Genomic DNA, 25,704 nt, shown 5'->3' with positions numbered 1-25,704 from the left:
TTGCTTGTCCAATTTGAAAGTGAACACATACGCTAACAAGAAATATGGCGGTTTCCAGCCATATTTCTTGTTAGCGTATGTGTTCACTTTCGAATTGGACAAGCAAGCACAAATAAACGTGCTAATGACGTCACATCCGGTTATCAGAATTAGCACTGCTAACTCAGAAGTAAACGCACCCTTAGTGACCAGCTATGCCATATTGATGAGTGAGAACTCCGTACACCCAAATGTCTGACTTTGAAAGAGGTCAGATAATTGGCATATCAGAAATCACTCAAAGGACTGATCTTAGTACAATGTGATGATCTTAGTACAAAGAGTGGTCACAAGGTGGATGAAGGAAGGGTCCAGTACTTGCAGACCTGGCACAGGTCCACGCAGAAGGTCGACATGACGTGAAGACCACCATATTGTGTGGATGGCAGTTGCTGACAGATGGGCGATGGCAGCACAGACGAGAGCAGTAATTACTGCCAGTCACCCCATGGACAATTGTAAACCGATTGCTTGATGCTGGGCTGAGATCTTGGACCCCCCATGCAATGTTTTCCCTTAACCAGATTTCATCACCAACAATGGCTAATGTGGTGTGCTGCTAGACGTAATTGAACACATGAACGGCATACAGTTGTATTTAGTGATGAATCCCAATTCTGTTTAGGCCAATGTGATAGTTGGCAACATGTCTGCCAGCATGCTGGAGAAAGAGCCCACCCTGCTGTGATTTCAGAATGCCACTCAGGTTCAACTCCTGGTGTCATGGTTTGGGGGGTAATCAGTTATGACAGCAGGACTAAGTTGGTGGTTGTTGAAAACACAATGACTGCCCACTAGTGGACACGGTGATCCATCCAGTAGTCATATCTTTCACAAACACCATCCAAAACAGTATCTTCCAACAAGATAATGTCTGTCCTCATGCTGCTGGCATTACAAGACAGGCCTTGCAAAGTGTCACAATCATGGATTGGCCTGCCCAGTCTCCAGATTCATCCCCTATAGAGCATGTCTGGGATGGCATGGGTAGCTGGATACATCCAGCATGCACTGTACAACAACTGACTACACAAGTTGTGCAGGCATGGAGATATATACCCCAACAAGACATTCAAGCACTTATTGATTCAATGCCTGCAAGGATCCAAGAGTGTCTCCATGCTCAAGATGGGCATACCACTTACTGAAACATGTGCCAAACAACAATAAAACTTTGTATAATTCATTTCATTTTGTATTTATTTCTTCTGGGTATGTCCCTGTACATGTTTACCAAGTTTCACAAATTTCTACAATTTCATCTGGGTGTATCACTTTCAATTTCCACCAGTGTAGATAAAACTGAGATATAGTTTATTGTATGTTTAATAGCTAAATATCTAAAAATTGAATTATACTTTGGGACTAGAATTAAGCTAATTTTACTTCAGATTTTAGATTGAGTTTTTATTTAACTATATTATTTGATTATTGTATGTGATGAAAGTTTTTAAAATAAAACGAAAATATACTGGTATATATGGACTTTAAAAATATTTGTGTGTGTTTAAGTACTAATATTGTGTTGTTCTCTCATGTACTACATAAAAATATTATTATTATTGGTATAAATAAATTAGATTAAAGAAATATGAATGATTTCAAACTATTTCTTCAGAAAATATTTTAAAACTTACCCATAAATATAACTAGAAAGCTTTGGCAGATGAATAATTTTCTTTTCTAATTTTTGTGACTCCTCATTATTTTCATATTTAATCATTCCTTGAGCATTTATTGTTTGTTTCAATAAATTAATTTCCTTATGACAAGCTATTGATAATCTGAACACATATCCATCCTACAAATATCAATAGTAATAACATAACCACATGACAATTATTTAATTTACATATATACAATTTTGAATACCTTTAATACATCCACATATTCTGTAAAAGGAACAGATATTAACATAAACTGAGATTTTAACATTTCAGCTAATTTTATATAAAAAGCTGCTTTTGTATGTTTAATAGCATCGATGTCGTCAGGCCATTTTCCACTAGTTTCCATATGTAACAATACTAAAATATAAAGTCATTTCAAACTCTATTTATTTCAAATTGGTAGTTTTATTTATTTTTACCTTCCATAGGTTGAACCCATTGAGGAGCCATTCCTGCATTTTCTTTCAATATTAGACTGTTTCCTAAAGAGCCCACTATCCTATTATCGATGTGAGGTTGGTGTGGAATTGGTGGAAAGATCTAGAAAAAATAATGAAAATAATTATTTACACTCAAAAAACAACGTCAATATTTATTAAAAAAAGATATTTTGATACCTCACAATATCGGAGAGCAGCTGACATTCCTTGTACTGATGATACTGTTAATGGAATATCTTTCAATTTTCTCAATTCTTTGCTTAATTCATTATATTTTAGAAGTAAATCTAGATTAATTTCTTCTCCAGTTCTGTATGGAGTAGAATCTTCAAAAACAGGTGCACATCGATGCATGAGTACAGAATCTAACTGGTTGCTAAGATAATGTATAGATGTTTCATCTAAATATGCATGCCTAAAATAGATTGTAATTATTGCTTTTATATTTATATTTGATATTAAAAACTTTACAGTAATTCTATCAATTTAACATTCCAAATCTGATCTGATTAAATTCTTCATTAAATACTGCAAAAATTTTGGCATAATTCCTTACATTTTTGTTAAAAGGATATTTAAGAAAGTGATATGATTTTTCAAAAGATTATCTATTTTATTTTAATTTAAAAAGGATCAATTCCACATACTACTGTCACTAGAATTTTTCAACTCAAATAATAAGCTCAATCAAAATTCAAAAAATATAAACTTCATCTTCTGAAGTTAGTCATATCCATACTTCTGGCAAACTAAGAACAATGCTTTAAGTCATATTTTGTTGTCATAATAATCAAATATTTCACATAATATGTGGTACGATCCAAAAGTTTGGAGACTGCAGTAATGTATGACAACAAAAGCATATATTTAAAGTTACAGCGTATGAAATAGATTCTACCAAACCACCCCTATGTGTTCAGGTTGATTTCGCCCATGTCACATGATTAAACTGCGAGTGCTGTTGTTTTTTTCAGAGATTTGTTTTGCGGCGTAATAAAAATGGAGTTTCAAGAACAGCGCTGCAACATTAAATTTTGTCAGCGTTTAGGTAAAACACCTATGGAGACTTTAAAATTACTAAGAAAGGTGTATGGTGATTCTACCATGGTGAAATCAAAGGTATACAAATGACATCGGCGTTTTAAAGAAGGCCGAGAATACATCACAGATCATGAACACTCTGGCTGACCTTCGACTCCACGGAACAAGGAAAATGTTGAGTTGGTCTCTCAATTATCTAGACATTTTATGTCGTTTGAGGGAATTCATTCATTGTAAACGGCTGCAGATCTGGCAAAGTGGAGACTGGTACCTTCTAGATGACAATGCACCTGCACATCTGTCCCAAACGGTCACGCAGTTTCTCGCCAAATCTCAAATTAATGTGCTTCCACACCCCGCCTATTCACCGGACTTATCCCTGTGTGATTTTTATTTGTTTCCATCAATGAAAAAGTATTTGCAGGGACGCTGTTTTGTGTCATCAGATGAGGTGAGAGCAGCATTGCAGGAGGCCTTACAGGAAGTTTCAAAAAATGGCTTCCAGAAGTTATATGAGCACTGGCAAAAGTGTATCTTTGCCCAAGGTGATTACTTTGAAGATGGTTGTGCATCGGCAATATAAACTTTTTAAGGTAAGGAATTTTAAGCCAAGTCCCCAAACTTTTGGATCGTACTACATATATATTTCAAATACATATATATTAAATCTGAAAATTAAGCTTGGACCAGAGGTGCAGCAACATAACTGGATAACATGTCAAAGTATTTTTTGATTTTCTCTTTCTTGTGGACACTAAAGAGAACATTTTTCCAGATGCATTGCAGGTTCAGCCAGGTGATGAAAAATGGTCCAATAACCCATGAAAAACTTTTGGGCTTCCTTGCCTGAATTCAATCCCAGATCCCAGAATGATAGGCTGACACCATAACCACCTAAACCATCTGGCCATTGGAGTTGTTGGTGTGAGTTCTATTCCATATTGTTTTTTTCTTCCAGAATTTTCTAACTATTTAATAAATCAAAAATTGATTTATAATAATTAATGCTTATACAATATGATAGTGCATCGCCCACCTACCTTTAGGTCAAATTTTAATCTTAATAATCTGACAGTATGATTCAGGTTTTGGTTTATACTATTAAACTGCATCACTCAAACCACTTTTTTAAATGCAATTCTCACATACGTTATAAGCTCTATAAAACGGTTTTACTTTACCTAAAAATCATAAAATTTGCATGAAAACCACTTATTCTACATAAAACTGGATGATGATTTTTCAGAATATGTAAAACATCAGCATTGTTTATGGAATCTGCAATAACTGACAATGTTTTCAATTTGCAATTTAATATTTTCAGTTCAGGAAATTTACATCATAGAATATTAATTAAAAAATGGATATTAAAATAAATATAAAACATACATTTTTAATGTGTGAGCAATAATGTGATATAAAATTCTTTGTCTTTCAGAAAAAGATTTTCCTGGCCAGACCACAGCTTCACATATTACACCATCTTGAAATCGTCGCAATTCAGACTTTTCTCCCCAAAAGTCTCTAAATTCTTTAGACTACATTATGAAAAAAGAATAAAATTATGATTCCAAAAAATGAACATACTGTAAAAGTACTCAATATTAATTAAAATTTCATAATTTTTAATTTGTTTTAAAAAAATACAAACTTAATTTAAAAATCAAAATCAGAGAAATGTTTAATCAAATCAAATTTATAAAATTGAAGTCAATATACCTCAGGAAGATCTGCACAAGGACCTCTTTCCACAGTTTTATTATAATTTTCAGGATTTAACAATATTCCAAAAGTCACAACATTAACATCGTTAGGGCTGGGAGGTGAAACTGTAATTTTCCACTAAATCAAAAATGAATCATCCAGTTATTATATTTTTAAAATTAATATTATATTTGAAATATTTGAAAGTCTTTACCTCTTTAGGATTCCATAAAATTTTATCCAATAAAACAATTCTATTTTTGCAACTTCTATTTATTAATCCTTCAAAATGTGGAATAACAGCAGCAATAAAATTTCCTCCATAATCAAGAATTTCATTTTGTAATTGAAGATGATTTATTGTCTTATTCAAATCATATGTTTTAATGCTAAAAAAAAAACAACAAAATATTTGTTAAATTGAACATGTATTTAAAAACATATAATTTTATATACTTACTGTAAGATGTGATCAAATTTTTGATAAAAATCTATAGGCTTCATGAAGAGTGTGTCAAAACTATCAGACATACAACTATCTAATGCTGACAAACTTAACTTGGCTTCATGTTGAACCTATATCAAGAAATTTCATTACACAAAATTTTCTATGCACCAAAATCCTTATTTTAACACTGGTAGGAGTTTGATTTTAATGCACACAAATATTTTCAATTTAGTGATAGGTGTTTCAAATCTTAAACTTTTGTTCAATTTTGGAATATGAAGGAGACAGTTACATTTAAAAATTTTGGAACGATGGCAAAATTCAAATTTGTGTTCCTTGTTCTTAATATAAATATTTACACATTTAAATTCATATTAAATAAATTTATGTAGATTTTATGCATAACATATGTTTTCTTAATTACATGTGAAACATGTCCAAAACAGAACCAGAATAAAACAGAAACCTGTCAAGACAAGAAGAATTCTTCAGAATGGAGTGATTTTCTGTGTTAAAAAAAACTGTTCAAAACGGAAACCTGCCAAACTGGAAAAAATATTTGGTGTCATGCAATCCAGTTCACACAGGTTTTACTGTAATGTAGTCTATTTTCTTGGGTACTATTTGAACCGTCATATTTAATATCAATTTTAATTTATAAATATTTATATTAAGAACATGGAAAACAGATTTGAATTTCACCATCATTCCAAAATAGAAAAAAATGTTTAAGACCTGAACAAATGTTTTTGACCTAGTGATAGGTCAAAAACATCTGCATTAAAATCTGCATTAAAATCAAACTCCTGCTGGTGTTAAAACACAGTTTTTGGTGTTGATCAATTAATCTAGTTTTATAAGTATTTGGTGAATACATAATTTTGATTTTTGTTTTTACATCTAAATAAAATTTCTTACTCTTTTCAATATTTCCTTTGTCATCCAAGAACAAAAATTTAAATTTCCTGAGAAATCTAAGAATGTTACTTGATACACTTCAGAGAAAAAGTTTAAATCTGTATTTTTCTTTAAAGAAATTCCTTTTTCCAACAAACTATTGTCAGCTAAAAATAAATTTAAAAAATTTAAATAGTAGTAATTTACAATTTTATTAAATAAAATTAAATTGAAAATTACTTCAATTAAGAAATTATCATAAATTTATTAAAGCTTCAAAAATCTCTTGTGAATAGAAAGTATACATATATTTGGAAGAAAGCAACATTCCTTCATGAACATAAAATGAAAAAATAATGAATAAAGTAAAAAGATAGTATGGTTATAATGTGTTAACTTTTATCATGTTTTATATCTGTAGAGATGGCAGTCAGATGGCCACATAGTATGATGTTAACCTAATGCCACAAGAAATCTAACACAAATTCAATCCAGATCCCAATAGTTCGTCAAGGATAGTATAGGATAGTGGTGTTCAAACTAAGACCTCTGGGCAAAATTCAGCCCACCAATATACTTGACATAACACTTATAAATGATAGAAACTGGCATATTTTTAGTATATATGGAATATACAAAATATTTGTGGCTGGGCTACTTACAATTTCTACCCAATTTGGTATGTTAATTGAAAGGTTTGGGCACTATCAGTATAGGATGTGAAATTGTTCCTTATCCCTCATTTTTGCTCATCAATCAACCCATTGCAAATACAAACCTACTTTAATATATTAATGCATCATATTAACTAATCAATCTATAAACCCATAAAAATATTTTAAAATTAAGAATTTTTAAATATGATGTGTTATAAAAATATTTACTACTTTAGATGTTTGAGATATGAATTCATAACATCATTTACATTTCCATAGGATAGCTATAGAATATTGTATTGTCCCTATTAGAAGCCTAATAGTCTTAAATATTTTCTGCAATGGGCTTTTATTAACACCATTACTCACTTAAAAGCTAAGAAAAATAATGTACAATAACTCTCCATAGAAAAACATTGGATTATAACTTGGATTATAATTCTTTCCTTTTTATGAAAAAATTACATCATCAATCCTCATTGTTTTGGCTATAAATAGCTCTACAATACATTTAAGCCAATGCAAAAAATTGTAGAAGCAGTTAGGGAAAAGGCAGTTACCATTATTTAAAAAAATAACCCTCAAATTTCATTAAAATACCAATTTCTCAATGGCAAAAATATGATACAACAATAAAAGCCTCTACCAAGTCAATTTTAACAAAATAAATAGAAAATGGTAGGGAGTAGACTTCTAATAGGAACAATATAGTATTCTAGCTTATTTCAGAACACCATGTTCTAATTTAAACAGCCTAGCAACAATTATCAAGTTTAATATTAATTTGCAACCTATAAATCCACAAAGTGTATAGAATTATTAGTTTCCGTAAAAGTTTAAATGAAAAAAAAAAAAAATTATAATTAACTGTCAATGCATCATAGAATGAATAAATCTAAATTTAATCACTTGATAACAAGCACCGAGTTCAGCGTTAACATGAATTTTCTTATATCGCAAGTACTTTTGACGAGTATTATATCATTGTTCTCAGGTGAAAAATAATAAATTTGAAAAAAATAGAACGTGCAGAGTGTTCCAAGTAGAAAACAGAAATTTTTTTTTCTTGTCAATTTTTAAATTATAACATTCGGTAATTCTGTTGGTAACGTGCAACAAGCTTTTGCAGGCGTTCGAAAGATCTCAAATCCACTTGACTAGCAGTGCATGCATTGAGGAGCGATCGTACGAATTGTGTGATTCTTGATGCATTTTGTTGTTTAAACGCTGGTATAAACGTTTTAACGCTGAACTCAGTGCTTGTTATCAAGAAGCTATACAATTTTGGCGTGAGTTTTATTTATTTAACTATTTCTATCTAAATTTAATCACTATAACACCTCTAAATCTCAAATCTGAAGAAAATTGGCCAGTTCGAGTTATAGAAAGTTATACGTATGGAAGTTAATGAAAAATTTTTTATTCAGATGCAAAGTACAAAGCAATAGAATAAGGGATGTAACTCTGATAAATGTAGCAACATTGACATAAATATATTTGAATCATTATTTAAAGAGTACACAAGATTTTAATAAAAATTTAAATACAGTCGACCCCCCCATAACACGGGTTCCTATAATTCGGATTCCTATATGACGGTGAAAAAATTGCGACAGTATCTGTATAAACATGGTAAAAAAAACTCCTATAATTCGGTAAAATGTCATCGGGCAGCCAAACTACTTTCCGCTGTCCAGCACCACGCTACAGAGAGTTTAGGTGGGTAAATTGAGTTTACTATCGTCTGTACAGTATTATATATAAATTAGGTACTGTATATATAATTATATATTAACTTAATTTATTGTAACTTTATTATAATTATATATATACTTTCCGCCGTCCATGCTACGGAGAGTTTAGGCGAGTAAGTTGAATTTACTATCATCTGTACAGTATGTAAATTAGGTACTGTAAATCTAATATAGCACTAATTTTATACATTTCCTGTGAAAGAAACATTTCTTATTCAATGGCCATAAAAATTATTTATATTAATGATGTCTCCAAAGTTCAATGAAGTTTTCGCAGAAAAATAACTTATCAGAAATCGCGCCCGCCATTTGGTGCGCCCCACTCCGCGATGAAAACAAGCTTAAGCAATGGCGACGTCGAACGGTGCACACTCGGTAAGTAATCCTACAACTGTTTGTTTATAGCATAATTTATACGGATTATTCTCAAAAAAATATACGTGTTTTGGAAATGTTGAGTCGAATTAGTCTAGGAATCGATTAATTTTATGGAAGAAAACCTTTCAAACAGCCGTAGTCCGTAAACTTCACATGTGTTGGGCTGTGATTGGCAGGGTCTCCTAAAACATCAATTTCATAAAAAACGGAACATATCTACCGTCTTATAGGGGAGTCGACTGTAAATGTCATTAAGTTAGATACAATAGTACCTCAGAATACGAATGCTCCAACATATGAAATTTTCAGGATATGACATGAAATTTAAACATAATTTTGCTCCACGGTATAAACAAAAACTCACCATACAACGTTACATTAATTTGCAGTGCCATTTTTTATTCAATTCTGTTCATCGGTCTCAGTCCGTGTGTTTGCTTCGTCATGGAAGGATCTCGCTCAATAAAGAAAATCTTAAGGTATTATCAGAAAGTGACTGATTTTATTGAAAAGAAACATCCCAAGAAGGTTCACATTAGCTGTATTGCTGCTCAGAGTAATGACATTTGCCTAAGTCATTTTAGAAACATTTTAAAAAGTAGGCAAAGCCAAACCTCTTTGGATAGATATTTTACCAAGCGACATCTATCCAGTGAAAGTGCTGAAGGAAGTGAAGGAAAGAAAGCAAAAAGCAGAGAATAAAAAATTAAAAAAAATATATATATATATAAAACAGAAAAGATAAAAATAACTTAACACTAATTTTTTTAAGTTATTGTTACATTATGTTATGTAAGTTAAGTTTTAGTATTATTTCCCTTCTCCCTCTCCTCCGCCACCAGTTTACATCTCTACCGNCGGACGAATAGTAGCAATAGCATGGTTTATACACTGCTTTATACTTCGTTTGACATCATTATATACTTTAATAGCGATTTATTCGATCAAATTATCATTTTGTAGATGCAATCTTTAACCTTGTAAAGCACAAAGAAAATTTTGAGAATATAAAATTACATTTTCTGAGTTAGTTTTAATTCCTTGTAAGTTAAACAAAAAAATTTGTTTACTGTACTTGAATAATTAAAAATTACGTAAGTAAATTCGATACCGAAAATAAACACAAAATATCTTTAAAGAGCTAATAACACGGAAACTTCAAATAATATATATATACTTTATTACACGATTAATTACCAAAATATTATTAAACTGGGTAAAAAATTACAGAACATTTGCGTGCAATTAAGTAATAATTAATTTCATAAATATAATTTATGAATATTTACAAACATTCATATTTTAACTCTAATAATTTTAATACTTTATAAAAGTTTAAACTATAATTAACAAGAGGCTACACCAAACTGGCAAATTATTACGTGATTATTGATTTGTCAATTTCACAGTATAATATATTTGAAAATTTACACATTGTACTGTTTTATGTCGTATTATGATATTATTTATAAAAGGAAAGACGGGTGAGGGGAGGAAATGAACGAAATTCACATCCAATTATGAAATAAATAAACTGTGTTTTAATTATTTGTCGGAAGTTACTGTGTGAAGGGTTCTTTAAAAAATATTGTGTACATCATTTACTAATTTTTCCTGAATCTGTATTGAAAATTTTCTGACTAAGGCATTGTCATACTTTATACAAAGTTTATCTATCCATCATGTTTTACTTTAAATTAATTTGAATAAAGTCAACACATTATTGGGAAGTGAAAATCATCTGTATTAAGCCAGAAACTTTGTTTATATTTGCATTTTACAAATTTTTATAAGTTTTTTCAGATAAATAGATTCTTAAATTTTGGTATGTATGTTAAATTCACACTAAACTGTTATTTAATTTATATTCCAAATTTATCTACAATAAAACAAAATTTAAATAGTTAAGTAAAATTTACTTACAAAGGTATAACAAGGCATTTCGCACTAATTGATAAGAACTGACTAGTATGTTAATTTTCTGATTTGTCAGTAGATAACAGACAAGCATCGTTATGATGAAGTTTGAAAATCCTCCATACCCCTAAAATAAAGATTTATTAATATGTTTTTAATATAAAATTATTTTTCTTTGTTATATTGTTTTAGCTTACAAATTATTCTTCATAATTTGCTCACAGAAAATATATTGCTTTTATTATGTTACAAACTAATTAAAATACATAGAGATGCTTTTTAAATAATAATAATTTATTGTTTTAAATGCAGTAATTTATACAGTATATCTGAGTATTTTGAATTTGTAGATCTACCATCAGAAATTTTTTAAAAAATTATTTGAAGTTAATTAATTAATGTTTATCAAATACTTTTGAATAGAAATTCAAACATTGAAGGAACTCAACAGGTTCATCTTCAAGACACAGGAGTTCAAAAATGCAATCTATAACATATATATAATATATACATCTACTTGTTTAAACATTTCAGCATGAAATTCAATCACAAATCATATTTTATAAAGACAGCAGAATGTCTAGCTTTCGTGCAATGGGAGTCCCATGTACCACATACCTAGCAATTTTGAAAAGTAGGAAATGACGTAGAAATCAAAGGCAATTTTGTGCAACGTTATCTGGCGTTTCTGGATTAAAAATTTTTTATTGACCAACATAAAATTTGGGAAATTTTTTGGGGTGACTTTTTTCACTTTGATCTTTTTTCAGTAGACTAAAACAAAAATTTTGACATGACAGAACCTGTGAAATGCTGTTTAAACAATGTGATTGAATGTGTTATTATTCATTAAAAAATTATTCAAAAATGATTACTATTGTTAACTCCTTTTCTGCCATTCTGACCTTGTGACATATCACTAGGAGGAGTTTTTGGAAACATATTTGAGTATAATTCAAAATAAAAAGACTGTCACAAAAATATTGTATTACTTAGTATCAATCAACTTCACTTAATCAGTGTATCAAAGGTATTAAATCTTTGATAATCTAAAACCGAGTTGTGACTCTTCTTTGATTCTTAAACACTATTTAGTGTAATAAATTCAAACACTTGGCATTCTATCATCTTTATTTAGTTCAGTTGATACGTGTTTAAAATACACATTTCGGGCATAACATGTCCCTCTTCAGCCAACTTGGGATTATTTTTAAACTGGGTATCATGAACCATGAAAGAATACAGATGTAAGCAAAAAATCTTGTACTTACGGTACATTCATCTTTTAATTTTGTCACCCAAAAAGGAAACAGCAAAGATAGACAATAAATGTGTAAGCTGTATAAATATGTATTTGTACATAGTATGTAAATATGTGAAAATTGGAGCCCAAATATCTGATCCTCTCCATGTAAGTGACAGCTTAACACGTTACTTTTGCTTTCTAGATGCCAAATTGATAAAGCTACCAGCATCTACATTTTTTATATTGAATGCTACCCTGGGGTACAGCTGTATCCCAGGATAGCATTCACATATAAGAAATTATGCAGAGTAAGTAAAACTGGCAACAATAAATAATTTGAAGTGGCAAAAAGAATTTTAAACTGGCAAATGGTTGGCAATATTTTGAAATTTTTCAGAGCAATACCTGTATATATATAACACATACAGGGTGTTCATAATTAAAGTTCACAATTCAAAAAGATATAACTTGGGAACTAATCAGCAGAATAATATTACATTTCACACAGAGACTTCTGTGGTAATGAAATTTTATTTAAAAACAAAAAAAAGTTACTACTTACCTCCCTATTGGACATTTTTATAATTAACTTTCTTTTGCTTTCAAATAAAATTTCATCACCATAGAAGTTTGTGTAAAATATAACATTATTCTGCTGATTAGTTCCTGAGTTATATCTTTTTAAATTGTGAACATCCTGTATATTAAAGTGCTTCACTTTATACAAAACACTTTTCAATTATATTCATGTTCATTATTTTCAACACTTGCCTTCTCAAGTTGATTTTTGAGGTAATTTTTACTTTTGCTTAATAGTTTTAGGCCTGGAACTATTGTGCACTTAATAAATTATCATATACAGTAATTCCTCTACTAATCCAGACAAGTGTTTTCAAAATCTGAAATCTTTGCAATACTGTGTATTATATTACTGTAATTGATTACTTACTGAAAACTGTACATAACTGCATACTTCAGTCATGAAATTTTTTGAGTTCATTACCTGTAATAATAAATTCAGCAGTATAACCTACTAAAACTCCTGTATAGAGCTGATTGTAATAAATTACTGTATCCACTTTCTTGTTTTTCACTTCATTGGAGAAATTGCTCACTAACTTGGACAACCTTTACTCCTATTAGTCTGAATTAGTGGGGGTTTATTGTACATATCTTTTTAGCCTTTTATATGCATTGCCAAGTAAAAAAAAAGACTTTTTTTTGCTTTAACTCAATATTTACTTTATGGTAGTGGTCTGTCATATGACCTGCCATATTATTAAAGTATGTTTCCAAGTGCTTTTATATCTGTCATATTTTATTTAATTAAAACAAGTTTTGTTTAATTCTGTTATAGCACTTCCATATTTTCTAATCTTTCAATTTTATTAACTTAACAGAAATAATTTGTGTCATTTAGCTCTTCAAAGTAAAAAATGATGATAGTTTCATTTTGCTAACAGATAAGTACTGTTCTTTGCAAAACATTATAAAATAAAAGCAACAGTATAAAAAATTGCCAAACAACCAGTATTTAGTTAAGTGCTAAAAACATATTCATATCATGTATTTTTATGTAGTTAACTAATTACTGGTTGTTTGGCAATTTTTTTACATTGTAGTTTTCATTTATTAATGTTTTGCAAATAACACTACTTATTATCCCTTAGCAGATTTAAATATGTTCAGATATAATGTACAAGTTAATTCTTACTAGGGTAATTTTCCATAATTTTATATGACTGTTACTTAAACAATCATCTATTAAAATACTTCACATTCAATAAAAATTCAACTGTTGCTTAACAACTGAATGCATGTAAAGACTAAAATATGCATTCATGCAAGTTGTTCGTTGCTATGATTGAATGATTAAAATGGATTTTTAATGCAAAGAAATTTTCAAACTGGCAAATCAGTCAGAATGGTGATTTTGTAGAAAAGTAAATAAAGGTACATAGATTATATTGACATGTACTTTCTTTTCAGTGCCATTATTTAGAAATAAAATTAATGCAGTCAAAATTTTCAGTAGAAATTTTGTAAGTAAATTCTCTTACCTGGTTTATATTTCTTTGATGTAACCAAACCTTTAACAGTAAAATTCCATCTTTTAAATTCTGGTTATCTTTTAGCTTTTCAGATAAATATTGCATGGTATCCACCATTAAAAGATCCATCAAAACACTAGAATTATAATGTGGTGTAGGAGTTTGTTCTGAAAGAAAATATTTCTATAAATGAACATTAAATGAAAAACTATTTGTTAGATAAAATACAATTAATAAAAATGATACTTAACAAAACTAAAGCATTCATATTCTTTGAGTTTTTAATTTTCATTAAAAATTAAAATAATACATGTAGATATATTGCAGTGAAAAAAGTATGGTATTTAATATATAATTAATTATTGTATTTATTTATACTTAAATAAGACTTTTACAATGGATCCTCACTTTATGATTGTTTTGACATAAAAGTCAAATTACTTTATGATGATAAAATAAGACTTGCTGTATAACAAATATACCTAATTTCTGTTTTTACATGATAGATATATTCCTGAGAAATCCATGTAAAAAGAAAAAAATAGTCTGTACACAAAATATGGAAGATTGATTCCAGACCTTTAAACCAGTAAAAAATAATACAATAAATCAATTAATATAATAGGAGATATTTAAACAAAATATTTCAATTTTACTTAATAAATCAGAGGAGAAACAACTGTAACTAGTGAGAAAAATTTAATAAATTTATATTTTTCACACAAATTTTGTTTTGCTTTAAATTTTTATTTCACTTTTTTTGTATTGTTTAAATCAGTATCGTTCTCCTCCTAACCCTAGTAATTCTACATAAAAAGGGATAGTCTACAATCAACGACCAAAACTCTCTCCTCGGGTTAAATGTCACAGTCTATACTAATAAATTCAATCAACAATAAAATCAACAAGGCAAGAACAGATGTTTAAAGAAAACTAATAAGTGGTGTTTCTCACTCCTCCTTTAGCTGCACGTGGCATGTGTCTGCAGACACCTGCACGATAACCAAAACAACATGATAATAATTGCGTCTCTTGTTGACTAATACAATGTTTAATATAAACAATCTAGAGCAGGGGTGTCCAACCCGCAGCCTGCATGCGGCCCAAGGCAAGTTCCAATGCGGCTCAATAAACGTGTAAACAAAACTGACAAATTCTTTTATTTTATTTATTTATTTCAACGGCACAAACTCAAAAAGGACGTTTCACAATGCTGTAAACCTTTATACATATTTTAATTTTGAGTGGAAAGGAAATATTTTCAAATACTTGGAAATGTGTGAATGAAGAAGGTATATTAAATAAAGCTGGAGTTGTGACCCAGCAGTAAAAAGTAGTAAGAAATGTTAAATATACCTTCTATTATGCAAATATTGACCATTAATTTTCCAACTCTTCTCAATTCTTTATCTTTTGTCCTTTCTCTCCTTTCCCTGCATTTGGGTCTATAATTCTTTGAGTTTCAACTCCAGCTTTATTTAGTACTCCTTCCAGCATTGCAAGATTTGGCTACTTTGTGCCAAATTTGGCTACCCTTTTATTAGTTTGGCGTAAAAAATATCATTTGGCACATTGGCTACTTTTTGGGCTACATAGTATTTATAAATATATTAGTTGAATAAGAATGCACTTTAAAATGGTGTTTTGTTGTTTTTTATTAATTAGAGACCCAAATAAAACAAATATTTGTGTTTTTCAAATAAATTTTTGTTTCTCTCCTTTATAATAAATGAATTTATTTATTTCTAAGTAGAAATTGAAAGTATCTCTAGAAGTAATTTTTTAAAATATCCTCTTTTGTAATAAAGTTTTAAAGAGATAAATTAGAAATTTGTTTTAGTTCTAATAACAGAATATAACTAATTACCTTCTATACTTTTATCTTCAAAAAACCATGAATTTCTAACATTGTTGGTTTTTGGGATGAATCTTATTAATTTAAAATGTTCTTTGGATGGATATGGAAGCAATTTAACTTTTAATTTTGTACCCAGTTTTCCTAGAAAATACAAACATAATATAATTTTTAATAATTATTGCAGTAAAACAAGATCATATATGTAACTGATATTAAGCTAAAAATATAATTAGTAAAAAAGTTTACCTTTAGGTACTAGAATTAGAGCGGGTTTCATATGATCACCACAATGATAGGAAAATTTCATTTCTTCAATAAAATCAGTTTTTCTTAATTGAGAAGCAATATAAACTAAATACAGAGATCTTTTTCTATGATACCTATGATTCAAATAATCATTTTTTTGCCAACATCCCTAGAATAAATATTAAAATAATTTTTATTAAATTCTAAATTATTAAATGCCTAACTACAAATAAAAGTAAATGATTAACTGATTTGTTAAACAAAGTACCAACATTAAAGATTATAAAGTTGGGCATAATTAACCAGCATGTCTGAACAATGAATAATGATAACACAAATCATGAGAAATTATATGTGTTTATATTGAATTCAAATCTGAATCTCATAATAGTATTATGATATTGTATGGCTAATAGAAAATAAAATTACTTTAGTAAAAATTTATACATAACCATGTAAGTAATTGTTCTGATAATGCAAGAAACCAATACATTAAGACTATAAAGTTAGCTACGATTTTGACTATCACAGGCAAGCCTAATTTACAAGATCAACCTACATTGGTGAACAATATCCTGATACATATTTAATAACTATAAAAATTATGGAATCCAGACTAGATATGAATCCTGATACTACTTACTGATATACCAATTAATTGCTTTCTAATCATTAGTCATACTAATTGGTTTTTCCATCAAGAATTAATTCTTCAATAATCAGAGTAATCAGTAAATAATCATTACATTGGAAGAAACATTATTACTTTTAAATTTAAAATTTTTAAATTAACATTAAAAAATTAATGATTTTTAAGAAATGGTAACTTTAGCAATAATTCAGAATAATCATGACAAAACATCCAGTACTGTCAGAAACTGTTAGCTTTTTGTATTTGTGTTCTGTTTTCAATCTGACACTATTATTCAAACTGAAAATACTTTAGAAATATATATATATTTCTAAAAATTTACTAATTTTGAATGTAATATAGTTAACAAAACAATGTTATTACATTGCTAATTATTTCTTACTCTACTTGTTTAAAACAAATTTATTTCAAAAATAGTATGACAATGCTGAAAATTAATCAGTTAGATGTGATAATTGGCTATAAATGAAACCGAAAAATACTCCTTAAAAAATATATATATGCTGGTCATCTATCTAACACCTTTCATGAGAAAATTTTTCAATTAAAATAACTTGACTTCCAGTTTGCATTGGAAGTTCATATATATTAGGGGCAGTCAAATGAAAATGAGACAAATGGGAAAAGAGTAAGTAAACTGTTTATTATTTCAAAAGTAATTGCCATAACTGTTAATACATTTATCCCACTGTGAGACAAGACAGTCAATGCCTTCATAGAAAAATGTTTGCGGTTGCCTACGGAACCATGATTGTACCCAGGCGTGCACCTTTTCATCCGAAGCAAATTGATGGCCATGAATGTCTTTCTTTGAGGCTCCAAAAATATGGAAATCGCACAGGGAGAAATTGAGACTGTATGGAGAATGTGTATGGACTACGCTGCAGAAGTTCCCAGTGAAACTTCTGCAGCATAGTCAAAACAACCTTGGTAACATGTGGGTAAGCATTATCCTGCAACAGAATGATGCTGTCTGTCAACATTCCTGGGTGTTTGGATTTGACGGCACGCTTCAACTTTTGTAAAGTATCTATGTACCACTGTGCGTTAATTGTGGCATCGTATTCCAGAAAGTCAACAAGCAGCGGACCTCCATAGTGATGTTGGACACACACACGACTCACCGACCTCACTTTGAGCACGTCTAACAGACAAATGGCACAGCGGTAAACGTTCACACTGTGCCTTCCTGATTCCCAATAGAGGGCACTTCTATATACACACCTACCTGCAATTACCAACTTCTGTGCCACACTTGTTATATAGTATGTCTCGTTTTCATTTGACTGCCCCTAATAATTAATTGAGGCCTCCTGCCCTAAGGTTTCCATATCTGGTCTTGTCTTTCATCTATCTAACTCCATTCTTGAGAGTAAGGAAAGACAGACAGTCAGATGACAGTGGGAATTTATAGATCTGCAATTTGAAAAAATTGTAGATCTATAAATTGTAGATCTAAAAAAAAAAATAAATATTGACTTTGAATATAAAAATTTTAATTGTTAACTTAGAAGACTTGTTCATTTTAGGCATTTTTGGCATTGCATATACATAATATTGATACATATCTAACAATACAATTTTTACCTTTATAAAAAACTAAAGGACTTTGTTAACATGCAAATGAGATTTGATTAAATGCAGAGCGGAAAATAATCATTCAACATTGACTTGGGAAGAAGGCAATGCAGTAACAACATGGGCTGTATTTTGTATTATTAAGTCAAAAATAATGGCATTAACAACTTTTAAAAATTTTTAAAATTTTCTAAATTTCAATGCAACATAAGGAGTCAAGAGTCAATAAGTTTTTCGACTTCTAGAAAAAGATTTGATTCCCCGACTCCCCCATCCCTGTATATAATAATAATTTATATATTTGTACGCAAGTGCATGTTACTTTCTAATTTACATAATTAAATTTATTACAAATCAGTATAATTACCTTTGGAATTTCAATAGCAATATCTACAGTAGCATTTGGCAAACACAATAAATCTAATGGATAACTTCCTATTAGTTTAATGTCAGATGGTGGTAAAAATTTAAAAATTCCTTTGTCCAAATCAGGTTTTTGAATTATTGGTACCTTTATCTTTTTGATCCAACTCTGATCACTAATCTGAAACAAAAAATTTATAAACATAACATATTTATTTCCCAAATATTTTACATAGCAAAACATTTATTAATAATATATATTAATTTTTCATTTTTACATTTTAAAAACTAAGAGTTTACCTGATATGTCTCAGATTCTGATAACTGAGTGAGAATGGATTTTAATTTTTCAAGCCATTCATCCATTTCTATTTTCCATTTAGTCTTTATTTTTATTTCTTTAAGAAGTTCATCAATCTAATATTTAAAAAAATATAAATGATCATATACAGAAACAAGAATTCATACAACAAGAATAAGCAATGGCAATTTTAGACAAGTATTTAAACTTTTGCCTGGGATCTTGTGTCTTTAGAGAGATCAAATACAGGTATCCCTCGTACAACATGGTTTTGCTCTAAGTGGTTTAAGAATTAGGGATACCCTTATACAACACACAGTGTTCTTACAATATGGTTTTGCTCTAACATGGTTTGAGAACATCCCTGAACAATAAGCCACAACTTTTTAAGTGAAACCCCATCATTTGATATTTTTATTCCAAGCAAGTATGAGTATTGTCTCATATTTGTCCATGGATTTTAAAATATTGAAATTTTCATTGTTGTTTCATGCCTTTCACCTAGTTTTCTTTAATGAGAACACATTGTACAATTTTTCTTCTTCCTTGTCCTAGCTTGATATTCTAGCTTTCCTATAAACCAGATGTCACCATCATTGGTGATAGTGCTCTAAATGACACAAGACTGTTGCCATGTTTTGTTTTTATAGATTAAATTAAAAGTTACTACATAAAAAAATGAAATTTTTAAAGATAGGCAAAAGCAAGCAAATGAAAATATCAGATTTTATGAAAAAAAAATAAATAAATAAAGTATAAAATTTTGCTGATACTTCAGATTAAGGATAATAGGAAAGCTCATAAAATAATGGTATTTTGCTAAAAACAATGTCCTCATTTAATGGTGTTAGTAGTGAAAAAAATTAATATTAACATGCAATACTTTTGATTGCAATTGTTAGTTAATTATTAATTGCTTTAATAATTACAAAAAAGAATAATACACTTTTGTTAACTTTTAAAACCTAATCCTATGTTTTGTATTAGCCCTTTGTTTCATATGACATGGATTCATATAACAAAGCATATTTTCAGAACTTAACAACCATATTATACGTGGTATAACTGTATACAGTAATACCTCGACTTACGCTACCCCGACTTACGCAAACCCGAAGTTGCGCGATTTTCAAATCTCGTCGATTTGTCTTTTGTTTGAGCTCCATGCAGCGCCTGATTACTCACTCCCCCCACACTATTGTTCAGCTTACATGTTCAGATGTGTCGCGCGGAATCGACACATAGCTACAATTTATTTTGTGTTATTTATTCCTGTGTTTGTTATATCTACAGAGATTCGAGAGACTATGTGGAGATTTCTTGTATCCGTGAACAAATCAAAAGACGAGATAAGATTAACGATAACATTTATTAGCTGACATATATCCGATTTGGATTTTACACAAATTGCGAAATTATACCGCGACTTACGCAAATTCGACTTACGCGGTTATCGCTCAGTCCCGCCTATCGCGTAAGTTCGGGGTATCACTGTATGTGCTTGATGATAATCAATCTTGGTTCATTTCTAGTTAAAATCCCAGGATACTTTCCTTTACCTAAACTTATATGAAAAAGACCTTATAAGTCCATGCTTGTATAGGGCCTCACATAATTTAAAATTGCCATTTAATTTTAGAATTTAATTTTAAAGTAAAGAAAATATTTAATTACCTGCATACGAAAAAGACTGGAATGAAACAAAGTTTCCGTTTCTTTTAAATTATTTAATTCTTCAGCTGTGGGTAATTTTTCTTTATCATCTTTTCTTTTCTTTCTACTAACTATGGAATTTGGTTGTTTTCTTTTTTGCTGAAGATTTTCAACTTTTTTGGCATCTTCAGCTACCTCACTGTCACTTGAAAAGTTATTGTCATCCTATAAATAGATATTTTATTAGGATATCTACATAGGCTGTTTTTTTTTTAAGATTCCGATGGTCCATAAAAAAGACAAGTGTAAACAACAAAATGAATTTATTACCAAAAGTAGATACAAACATGAAATATGGTTACTTTTTGACATAATCACTATGAAGATTTAGGCATTTGTCATATCTGTGAACATCCTGATGTATACCATATATTTCCGCAGATAAGACGAGGTATAAATTTTTGTCAAATTTTTATAGTTTTAGTATATAGCTGTCCTATAAGAGGACCCTCAAACTATCAATGGCTTATGAATTTAGTTTAGATCAGCGATCATCATCTGGGTAATATTGATAATACTGTATAGCATATACGGAATTATGTCCTATTTGTAATTTTTCGAATGAACAAATTTTATTTTCTTGCATCTGACAGTACTGCCTTGCAATTATTGCAAACATTTGCACGATTCGAGCATTCGGGTAATGACCTAGACAGTCGGCAACCTTTTGAGTCGGAAGAGCCAAAATTACAATTTACAAAATTTCAAAGTTTTTAAAGAGCCACAAAATTTTTTCTTGCCAACAATAAATAGTACTCGCATAAATAAAGTTTTTTGATAAAAAACTAATCTATTTATTCATAAGAAAAAATATCTATTTATTCATATATAAGTAGTGTTTTTCACAACAAATTAGATAATAGAAACATCCGACGACGGCGTCATTCGAGAGCTTCTGACGGACTGACGACAGTGACGACGCGTGTCACAGGGGAGGGGTGCGGTGAAAAGCGAGTACAAGTGGCTGAGAATCAGTGAATCAGTGCCTAATCCTTGTTAATCGATTCAGAACGATTTTTAAATGTTTTTTTTGATAAAATAAATAATATTTGCGTATGGAACTAAAGAGCCGCAGCTTCACATCCAAAGAGCCGCATGTGGCTCGCGAGCCGCAGATTGCCGACCCCTGACCTAGACTATTCACAAAAACATCATACAGAATATTTAAATACATTGGTGAGTGATTTGTTTTATTTTATAATGGTTTTAATTTATATAAATTTCATTCTACTTTTTTTTTTGTATCTGTCCTATAAGACGACCCCAGATTTTGGGACCTTTTTTTATGATTCAACTATCGTCTTATCTGCGGAAATATATGGTAACTAGCTAACATTTTCAGATAGCAGGCAATCTTTATTGACTATCTTCAGGTTAAAATCTGAAGAGGGCCAATAAATGTAACTGAAACAGTTAATTATTTATTATTTGAATTAATGGATTAAAAGTTATAACTTGTATACTTAAATATATCAATAGTGCAATTTATTTTTAAAATAAAAAAAAAAAAAAATATTAAAACAGTAATAACTTGCTCAAAAGGAATCAATCAAATAAATAATCAAAGAGCAAAGAAATATTAAAACACAAGAAAGTGATTCTTGAGAAAATCCTTGTCATCTTGAAAATCAAGGGACGAAATAACTGCAATTTCAAATCATCATAGATTTACTTATTTCTGTACAGTATGCCAAATGCCATGTAATTGATGCAATTTATTAAGGAAATGAAATATGGCTACATATACAGAATGCTATTAACAATGTAAATAAACTGCAGGTAAACAGCATATGTCCAGTGAGAACCTCATAGGTTGCCATGTAGGTTTTATAAAAAGTAAAGCAGAATTCCTTGAAATGTAGCCCAAATTATTTTTAAAGTGGCCCAAAAATAGTAAGTTGCCCATATTTAGTAGCCTAGAGCCTACAAATATCTGAATCTGCTACTTGTAGCCCAATCTTGCTATTCTGAAAACCAGCCATATTTTATGAGATAAGAGAAAAAAGGATCCTTATCCAAGGATGTCCATGTGTAACATGGACTATCCTTTTTTCTCTTATCTCATAAAATATGCACTCAAAAATGTGTTACTGTAAAAGCAAAGCTATATTGACCAGATTAATTTGTTCTTGGTCTATTGTTCTCTTATAGCATGGAGGCACTTCAATCTAAATAAAAGAGTTAGCACATGCATATCACAGTTCAGACAGAATTTTCATTTCAAATTTTGAATTAGCCATATTTCGAATTAACTGAACTCCTTAACATGTAAATCTCTATACACCTAGCCAGGACAAAAGTACAGTTATGAACTAATGGGATTTTGAACTATCCAAGTTCAAATTATCAATGATTTTTTATACTCTCTTCTACATCAAATTTCTAATTTTAAAAAATAATTCAGAAAACATTGTTGATATTTGATTATTTACAGTACAAATTCCATGTTTATTTATTTGATTTATAGCATAAAACAAGAAAGATTCTTATAAAAAAACTGTCATCAAAATTTGGAATAAATATCAGAAAAATTTCTAAATTAGCCCTAAAATTCTGAATCAATGTTTTGTAAACATATGATAGAAATTGTTAATCAAGTTATTTATTTAATTAAATCAAGATATATCTATCTTGATTTAATTAAATTGCTGTTTGTATTAACTTATTTATTATTTTTCACACAAAATTAACTTGTTTATCTTGTCTGCAAATGCTTAAATTATATTCAGCAAATTTGAGGTTTTGGGTGCTTCCAGTTACTAAGTGATTTGCATACTTTGCTATTGATAAATTTTGCCTATCAAATAAATGACTTTACTTACACTAATAAATAATTTATAATATTTTATTTTTCTCTTTCTTTTTTTCATCTTTTAATAGCAAAGAACTTGTAAACTGGGCACCACCATATTGCTACAAAACAGTATGATGAAGGTTACTTAGTTTAACAGCAATGACAATGTCATTTTAATCAGTGTTGACCAACAAGATGTTCTTGCTTACTTAGTAGCTGCATAACTGGAAGAACACTGTTATTTTTTCATCTTTAGCAATAACTTCATCAATTGAAGCAACAAGTGAAAATAGGCATATTCATTTTTGGTTAAAAACTGTCCTTTTGTCTTTTAAATTAAATCTTATGTTTTTAATCTAAAAAGTAATATTCACTACAACTTTATGATAGAGAAAGAATAAGTTTAATTAGTAAAGATTTAAATGTAGAAACTACAAAATCATATTTTATTTATTTAAATCTGTATCCTGTTTTACATTAAATAACTCTAATGTGAATAAAAACTGCTTTATTGAATTTCACTTTTATTGAATATAATTTAATTTCAATTTAAATTATTCAACTGAGATCCAATAAAAAAAATTTTGTTATTACAGTAGAGCCTCGAAAACTCGGCCTAATGTGGACCAAAGGGTGGCTGAGTTTGTGAAAATGCCAGGTTATCAGGAATGGGGTTAAAAAAAATAAGTATGAGTGTTTCCTCAGAAAATACTGTACTGTATTTGTATGTATTGTTTACTTGAGAATACAACAGAGAATAAACTGCCCAAATAACCTTAAACAAAGGAAAATACGTCTTTTATGAAGGCATAGAGCCTTTACTACATGAAAATGAAAATTAATGAATACACTGTACAGTAATTTACCTGATAAGACAGATCTCAGAAAAATACTTTATGAGGCATAATGCTGTCTTTATCATGAAAATTAATTAACTAAGGATTTTTTTGCCCTGCTAGGGTGTGGCCGAGTTATCCAGAGTGCCAGGTTATTGAGTGCCGAGTTTTCGAGGCTCTACTGTATTATGAAATTAAGTTACCATGTTAAAATCAAGATCACGATGAAAAAATTTGTTGGTTATTGTATGTCAGTATTATATCCATTCAATTAAATTTATTTCTGCAAGTAACTGAGACAAATTTTAATTATATTGTTTATATGTTTACATAGTTTTGCATATATTAATACGTTATAATTTGATGCTACAAAAATTCTGTGTTTTGGAAACGTCTATCATGTATGTCTCGATTATAAATAAAATTAAGAGAGAAAACGTTTACCACTCTTATAAATTCAAAATTACTAAGAAAATTTAAAGTTGTTTAAAACATTATTTTATTGATACCGACTTTAAAATTAACCACGATATATTCTCAATGAAAACTATATAACTTACCATATTTCGCAAGCTTTATTCAATATATTTCAATACATGACAAATACTTTCAAACAAAATAAATCATATATATTAATAAAACACGTGGATCTACGAGAAGCCGCACGTTCAAATAAACGTTGCCAGGTGCATTATAGGAACTAAAACATTATTATTAAAAAGAATGAAACTATTAAATTAAAAACTTAGTTAATATTAATATATTAATAAGTAATTTAAATGTAGAAAAATTGTTTTAAATATTTAAAAATTCAATATATTTTTAATTAGTTGATTAAAGTCTGACACCAACACGTGAAAACTATTCCGGCGGGACAGACCCAGTCCTAGAATATATTCCAGGACCTTGGGCCAGACCAACAATGAGATGATCAAAACGGGATGGACGGCCGGATAGCCGAACGACCAAGGTGACAGACTACCACTCTGGGGGACCCAGGATTGAATCCCCGAAAAATTCCTGGGAATTTTGGCACAATTCAAGCTCCGAATGAGGTGGTCGCGACCCCCAAATTATAGACCCCGCTGTGGGAACAAAATATTTAAAGGAACCACGAGATAA

General features: G+C 29.6%; 1 protein-coding gene across 1 annotated transcript in view; it reads right to left on the bottom strand.

The window, feature by feature from the left end:
* The window catches only part of LOC111618362 (nucleolar protein 6-like), a 34,028-nt gene extending 8,768 nt beyond the window's left edge, over window positions 1-25,260 (bottom strand). Inside the window, exons 1-17 of the mRNA XM_023359873.1 lie at window positions 25,143-25,260; window positions 20,914-21,117; window positions 19,239-19,355; window positions 18,943-19,119; window positions 16,346-16,514; window positions 16,109-16,240; window positions 14,251-14,408; window positions 10,951-11,071; window positions 6,261-6,406; window positions 5,355-5,470; window positions 5,109-5,283; window positions 4,910-5,032; window positions 4,580-4,728; window positions 2,327-2,564; window positions 2,129-2,249; window positions 1,912-2,066; window positions 1,677-1,840 (exon numbers count right to left, since the gene is read on the bottom strand). Coding sequence (XP_023215641.1) covers window positions 1,677-1,840; window positions 1,912-2,066; window positions 2,129-2,249; window positions 2,327-2,564; window positions 4,580-4,728; window positions 4,910-5,032; window positions 5,109-5,283; window positions 5,355-5,470; window positions 6,261-6,406; window positions 10,951-11,071; window positions 14,251-14,408; window positions 16,109-16,240; window positions 16,346-16,514; window positions 18,943-19,119; window positions 19,239-19,355; window positions 20,914-21,117; window positions 25,143-25,145 — 2,468 coding nt within the window. The 5' untranslated portion in view covers window positions 25,146-25,260. The remainder of the gene's footprint in view (window positions 1-1,676; window positions 1,841-1,911; window positions 2,067-2,128; window positions 2,250-2,326; window positions 2,565-4,579; window positions 4,729-4,909; window positions 5,033-5,108; window positions 5,284-5,354; window positions 5,471-6,260; window positions 6,407-10,950; window positions 11,072-14,250; window positions 14,409-16,108; window positions 16,241-16,345; window positions 16,515-18,942; window positions 19,120-19,238; window positions 19,356-20,913; window positions 21,118-25,142) is intronic.
* Window positions 25,261-25,704: the final 444 nt, after the last annotated feature.

The sequence above is a fragment of the Centruroides sculpturatus genome, unplaced genomic scaffold (genome assembly GCF_000671375.1).
Source record: "Centruroides sculpturatus isolate CEXI.00-Female unplaced genomic scaffold, Cexi_2.0 scaffold189, whole genome shotgun sequence".
In the NCBI taxonomy this organism is placed as follows: domain Eukaryota; kingdom Metazoa; phylum Arthropoda; class Arachnida; order Scorpiones; family Buthidae; genus Centruroides; species Centruroides sculpturatus.
Note: the sequence above shows the minus strand (reverse complement) of the source record. Positions and strands in the feature narration are given on the sequence as shown.